The sequence below is a fragment of the Bubalus kerabau genome, chromosome X (assembly GCF_029407905.1).
Source record: "Bubalus kerabau isolate K-KA32 ecotype Philippines breed swamp buffalo chromosome X, PCC_UOA_SB_1v2, whole genome shotgun sequence".
Classification (NCBI taxonomy): domain Eukaryota; kingdom Metazoa; phylum Chordata; class Mammalia; order Artiodactyla; family Bovidae; genus Bubalus; species Bubalus kerabau.
In genome coordinates this window covers 6,666,072-6,672,230 of record NC_073647.1, presented here as the reverse complement: position 1 = coordinate 6,672,230, position 6,159 = coordinate 6,666,072, and the positions used below count along the sequence as shown (strand labels likewise).

Below are 6,159 nucleotides of genomic sequence, written 5' to 3'. Positions count from 1 at the left end.
TGGGCACCTGGGATACTTCAGAGATGTGTGTGGTCTACTGATGGTGACTGTGGATCAGCAGTTTCCATCAGATGCAATAACCCCATGTGACACACAGAACAAATATGCAGAGAATTCACAACTTTATTGAAAACACAGAAAACGTGCCCTAAAATAGTGGGTCAATGACTCGGCACGTGTATGTAGCACACTTGGCAGGCACTTGGCAGGCCCTGTGTGCTTGATGCTGAGGTATCAGAACTTCAATCTGGCTCAAAGGCACTTTCGACAAGGCTGTCATGGAGACCATTCAAGAGGAAACGGGGCTACAGAAAGGCCACTGGTGGTAGGGGACCAGGCAAGGCCGTGAGGGCAGCTGGAGTGAATGGAGGGTGGTAGAATCCAGGGCAGAGGAGGCAGAAACAGAGGGGGTAAGGGCAGCATGGGCATCAAGGGCGGCACGGGCAGCATCAAGGGGGGCACGGGGGGCACGGGCGGCAAGGGCATCAGCTCCAGGGTTATCGGCTCCAGAAGGACCCAGACACAATTCAGCTCCTGAATGAGGACGGTGTTGCAGGGTCCACCCCTGTTGCTGACCACACGGTGGGCCGGGAGCAGGGGCGGCGCATCTCTGAACCTCAGTGCTCTCTGATATTTCCTCCACTTGGCCCTTCTATGATTAAACCACACCTCCAGTCAGAGAGAAAAAGGGGGCTGGGTTAGTACATGGACCAGTTAATATCAGACAGGAAAAAACGGAGCAGGGAAATCTTGGTGACTTGAAGATGGGAAACTACACCAGGAGAAGAAGCTATTTCCTTCTGGTTAAAATTTTTTAGGACATTTACTTAAAGGCCCTCCCATCAGCTCCCCCACCCCCCACCCCCAGCAAGTGGGCACTGATGATGTGCCTGGCTCTGGACTGGCTTCTCACCTTGTCTCTCCTCCCACCTATTACTATTCCTGGCACTAACCCCACTCACTAGGCAGGCGCACCTTCGTGATGGGGGAAGTTGAGCACATGATAAAGTGGGTGCCTTTTAAAATCATACTGAGAGGAACGGGACCCATTTTGAATGACCCGTCTCTGGTGCACAGTAAATAATCAATAGGCACGGGCTGGGTTTGTAAATAAAAGCTGTCCCCAGGGACTGCTGTGACGGTTCTAGAGACGGAGCTGGTGTTGCCAGTGAGGTTTGGTCGTGGGGGCCCAGGGACTCTGTGGCTCGTCTGCTGACACCAGTGGAGTTGAAGCCCTGGACACAGCCTTAGTACCGGACTGCAGATCAGAGAGGTTTATACCGCTGCTGCTTAGTGACTTCAGTCTGTCCGACTCTGGGCGACCCTATGGACTGCAGCCTGCCAGGCTCCTCTGTCCATGGAACAAACTCGGCCCAAATTGACTAACATTCTTAAAATCTCGGCCAGCCAAGAGATGGCGGGGAGGACGCAACCACCGTTGCCTTTCTCAACTCTGCACTCTCCACCCTGCCCCACCCTCCAAATTTGCCCAGGCTCAGGACCCAGTCAGCTCCCTCTGCTCTGGGTGTGGCTGCAGGACCTTGGACCAGAGTCTCTTGTGCCCCATAGCCCTGCTCTCTAGGCGCTGCCTCTCAACCAGGAGAGCCTCATTGTCCCCTCATGATTAAGGCAAGAGCATAGGAAGAGAATTGATAAACACGTCGGTCAGGATTCACAAAATGGCTCCTTCCGAAATATGAGCCAACTTTCAACAACTGAAAGAAAAACCTGTGCTGTGGGTGCCACTGCTCCCTCAGCATCCCAGTTGTTGGAATTACATCATATTTAATGTTTTTGGATGTTTTCACTCTGCAAATTTTACATGAAACCAAAGGCCTCCTCTCTCTATCGCCTCATTTTTCCTCTCCCATCTTAGTATCTGGGCCCTTCTGATGCATGAATAGGTAGTCTTAAGGAGCCACGTTAATAAAGCTCACTGTGGAGCGGGGGATAGAGTGTACCAGGGATCAAATCTGCATAAAGATAAACAAGATGTAAAACTGGCTAACTGAAGTGCTGGCGGCTACTACTTCCATATTCCCAGTACTGCTTTCATAGAGTAACTCTTGCTGTGTGTGAAAACAAGGGGAGGTGTCCATTAAATATTTCTTTGGGAGATTCGTGCCATAGAATTTGGAAATAGATGGGAACATTCTCTCTTTTCCCTTATTTGTTTCCTGTGGGTCCTGTTCCCCTTCAGAACTCCACTAAGAGACCACTATGTGAACCCCGGAGAAGCATGTCACCAGGTTTTCTCTCCCCGTGAGCTTGCTTTGCCTTCATGAGAGAGCAGAGGCCCGGGCCTCCCAAGCCCTGGCCAGACCTGACTGTGAGCCCAGCCCCTGGCCTTAGGCTCCCAGCCTTGCTTTGCAGACCCCCACCCCCACCCCCACCCCGACCAGGTCTGCAGCCCGCATCCATCACTGCCCTCACACAGGGGCTCGGCAGCAAAGCAAATAATAAAACCTTCCTGATTTTTCTTCCTTCCTTTCTTAATTTTCTACTTTGAAAAAATATTCCCCTGATACAACTTACTCTGTTCAAAGAACAAATATTCACTTTCTGTGCCTGGAGGTACCAAGTAGTCATTACCATCTAAGTAAATGGGCGAGTACTTCAAATTAACACAAGTAAGCTACTGGCTGAGAGCCATGGACCATGGACAATCAGAGAGAACTTCTTCAAAACCAATCCCTGAAAACAGTATGAAAAGGGCAGGAAAAAATCCTTACACATAAGAAATTGCTAAAAATAATATTCACTCATATATCTGGTAGTTTCATAATGCTGCATATATGCAGTATCTCCAATAAATATATTAATAGTGCCCAATTTTCTCAGACTCAACTTTAAAATATATATCGACAAATTCCTAAGGGTTGCAAACCTTTCCTTCATCTCCATCATAATGCACAACCTACTATGTTAGCAATGTTTTCAGGCTGCACTTCAAACAATTTCAGAAAATTAAAATTTACAGCTGAAACTCTACACTGTTGTGAGTGTGAGTATGTGTGTGCTCAGTTGTGTCTGACTCTTTGCAACCCCACAGAGCCTGCCAGGCTCCTCTGTCCATGGTATTTTCCAGGCAAGAATACTGAAGCAGGTTACCAATTCCTACTCCAGGAGGTCTTCTTAAAATAGGGATGGACCCCACGTCTCTTGTGTCTCCTGCGTTGCTCTACCAAACACACAAAAACAACAGCAGGAGGATCCAGCACTTGGAATTTTAAATGATGCCCCTCCCCATCAGTCTCAGCTAAACTAAACGTACATTTGTTGCTCATACGTTGCGTCCTGAGGTGAATTATTCCCTTACCCAAATGGCTGAATACTTGAAAATTCACTCCTTGCAGAAAGAGCTGATGCCTGGCTTAAATATTTTAAATAATTTACTATACTTGGACCCCCTTGCATGCTTAGTCGCTCAGTCGTGTCCGGCTCTTTGTGACCCCATGGACTGTAGCCCACCAGGCCCCTCTGTCCATGGGGATTCTCCAGGCAAGAATATTGGAGTGAGTTGCCACTCAAGGGGTGGACCCCCTTAAAACCCAGCTATTTGGTGCATTAATTTGAATAATTCCCAAGTCAGACTCAGCCCCAACATGAGTCCACAGAGAATTGCCCCCTGAAGGGTATCAGTGTTAGAAAGAGTTTACTTTACTGAAGAGGTATCTATTCTGGCCCCAAAGTCCAGAAGTTCCAATCTTTCTTTCCAAACATAGTGAAGGCTACAAACACAAACCAATGTGAGAATGTCCAGGACAAGGTATCCAGTTCCCGAAGTGGGTTTTAGAATGGCTGTTACGCCAAACTGCTTTTTTCCAGTTTACTCACCTGCATTCAATCTTCAGTCACTCCCATGCGTCTTGCAAGCTCCTGTCTGAGGGGGAAGAATTACAAATATTCAGCATTTGACATTATGCATGAAATGAAATAATGTTGTACATGTCTCACTATCTAAGATATTTACTCAGAGAGTAGCCAAGATAACAGCATAAGAAAACTCTGAGCTTACTTCCTCCCTTGGGCACACCAAAATTACAACTATATACAGAGAAGCTATTGATGAGAATGACCTGAAAGATGAGCAGACAAGATCTTCCACAACTACAGATATGAAGAAGGAGACACGGTAAGATGGACAGGAAGGGTGGAGAAGGGGTATAGTCAAGACTCACACCCACAGGTCGGCAACCCATATGTCCTGGGCTTAGTCGCTCAGCTGTGTCCCACTCTTTGGGATGCCATGGACTGGAGCCCACCCTGCTTCTCTGTCCATGGCGATTCTCCAGGCAAGAAAACTGGAGTGGATTGCCAAGCCCTCCTCCAGGGGATCTTCCCAACCCAGGAGTCAAACCCAGGTCTCCTGCATTACAGGTAGATTCTTAACCATCTGAGCCACCAGGCAACCAGTATACAGGAGGATAGAAGAAAATGGCAACCCACTCCAGTATTCTTGCCTGGAGAATCCCATGGACGGAGAAGCCTGGTAGGCTACAGTCCATGGGGTCACAAAGAGTCAGACACGACTGAGTGACTTCACTTACTTACTTACTTACTTACTTATAATTGAAGAGATTCACCACAAGAAGCAAGGAGTCTGAGCACACTAGATTTCCTAGCCTGGGGTCCTGAGCTGGGAAGATAATCCCTCGGAACATTTGGCTTTGAAGGCCAGCAGGGCTTCCTTTCAGGAGACCCAGGAGCTGTGAGAAACTGAGACTCCACTCTGAAAGGGTGAACCCAAAATCTCACATGCTCCGGGACCCAGGGCAGAAGCAGTGATTTGAAAGGAGCCTCGGTCAGACCTACCTGTTGATCTGGAGAATCTCCTGCAGAGGCAGGAAACAACTACAGCTCACCCTGGGGACACAGATGCTGGCAGCAGCCATTTAAGGTGCTCGTTGGACCGTGAGCACTCTGCTGCTGGCAAGGGCCAGTTTGAAATCCTCCCTCTAGATTATTAGCACTGTGACCCAGCCCTCTCACCAGTCTATTGGCACTAATCCTGGCACACCCCAAACCAAGCAGCTAGCCAGGCAGGGACACAGCCTCACTCACCAACAAGTCATTTGCCATAGGAGCTTCTGAGTCCCCAGTCACCCAAGAACCACACTTGCCCACCAGAGGTCCCAGGACCCAGCCCCAAACACCGGTGGGCCAGCAGCCTATGCACTAGGCAATGCCTGGTAACCAACAGACCAGGGGTCCACCCATGGTCCTCAGCCCACCACAACAGAAGGGCTCATGCAGCCCATATAGAAAACACCCCTGGAGCATATAGCTCTGATGACCAGAGGAAGTGACAGAGTATATTTAATGTGATCAAAGGGGAAAAATCTACAGCAAAGAATACTCTACCTGGAAAAGCTATCATTCAGAGTTGAAGAAGGGATAAAGACTTTTAGAAACAAGTAAAAGCTAAGTGTTCAACACCACAACACATGCTTTACAAGAAATGTTAAAGGAACTTGTCTAAGCGAAAAAGAAAAGGCTATTAACACAAATAAGAAAAGAATAAAAAGTAAAGTTATAAGCTTTTACACAGCAAAGGAAGCCATAAAGAAAACGAAAGTCCATAGGTTTACGGAATAGAACAAAGTCTTCGCGAATGATGCAATCGACATGAGCTAAATTTTCAAAATATGCAAACAGCTCATACAACTCAATAACAACAACAAAAAACAACCCAATCAAAAAAATGAGAAGACCTAAATAGACATTTCTCCAAAGAAGACATGTGTGCATGTGTGGGCACATATGTGCTCTATCGTGTCCAACTCATTTTGAATGTATGGGACTGTAGCCTGTCAGGCTTCTCTGTGTGTGGAGTTTCCAGGACAAGAATTCATGTGGTCACAAAGAGTTGGACACAAATGTGCACACACACACACATGTCTTCTTTGGAGAAATCTCTGTTTTGGTCTTCTGCCCCTTTTTTGATTGGGTTGGGTTTTTGTTGCTGTTGTTATTAAGTTGTATGAGCTATTTCAGTAGTTTGGAAATTATGCCCAGACATTTTTTCAAAGAAGTCATATAGATGGCCATCAAGCACATGAAAAGATTCTCAACACTGCTCATCCCACATCTGGGCATAGATCTAGAAAAGAGCAAATTCTAATTAAAAAAGATACACATACACCAATGTTCACAGTG

General features: G+C 47.2%; 1 protein-coding gene across 1 annotated transcript; it reads right to left on the bottom strand.

Annotated features, from left to right (window-relative positions):
* Positions 1 to 256: 256 nt before the first annotated feature.
* LOC129638431 (homeobox protein ESX1-like) lies at positions 257 to 3,885 on the bottom strand. The gene is made up of 2 exons (XM_055562845.1): positions 3,838 to 3,885; positions 257 to 669 (listed from the first exon to the last, which is right to left on the bottom strand). The coding sequence occupies exons 1-2, from the start codon at positions 3,841 to 3,843 to the stop codon at positions 277 to 279; spliced, it is 399 nt and encodes a 132-aa protein (XP_055418820.1). The 5' UTR covers positions 3,844 to 3,885; the 3' UTR covers positions 257 to 276.
* Positions 3,886 to 6,159: the final 2,274 nt, after the last annotated feature.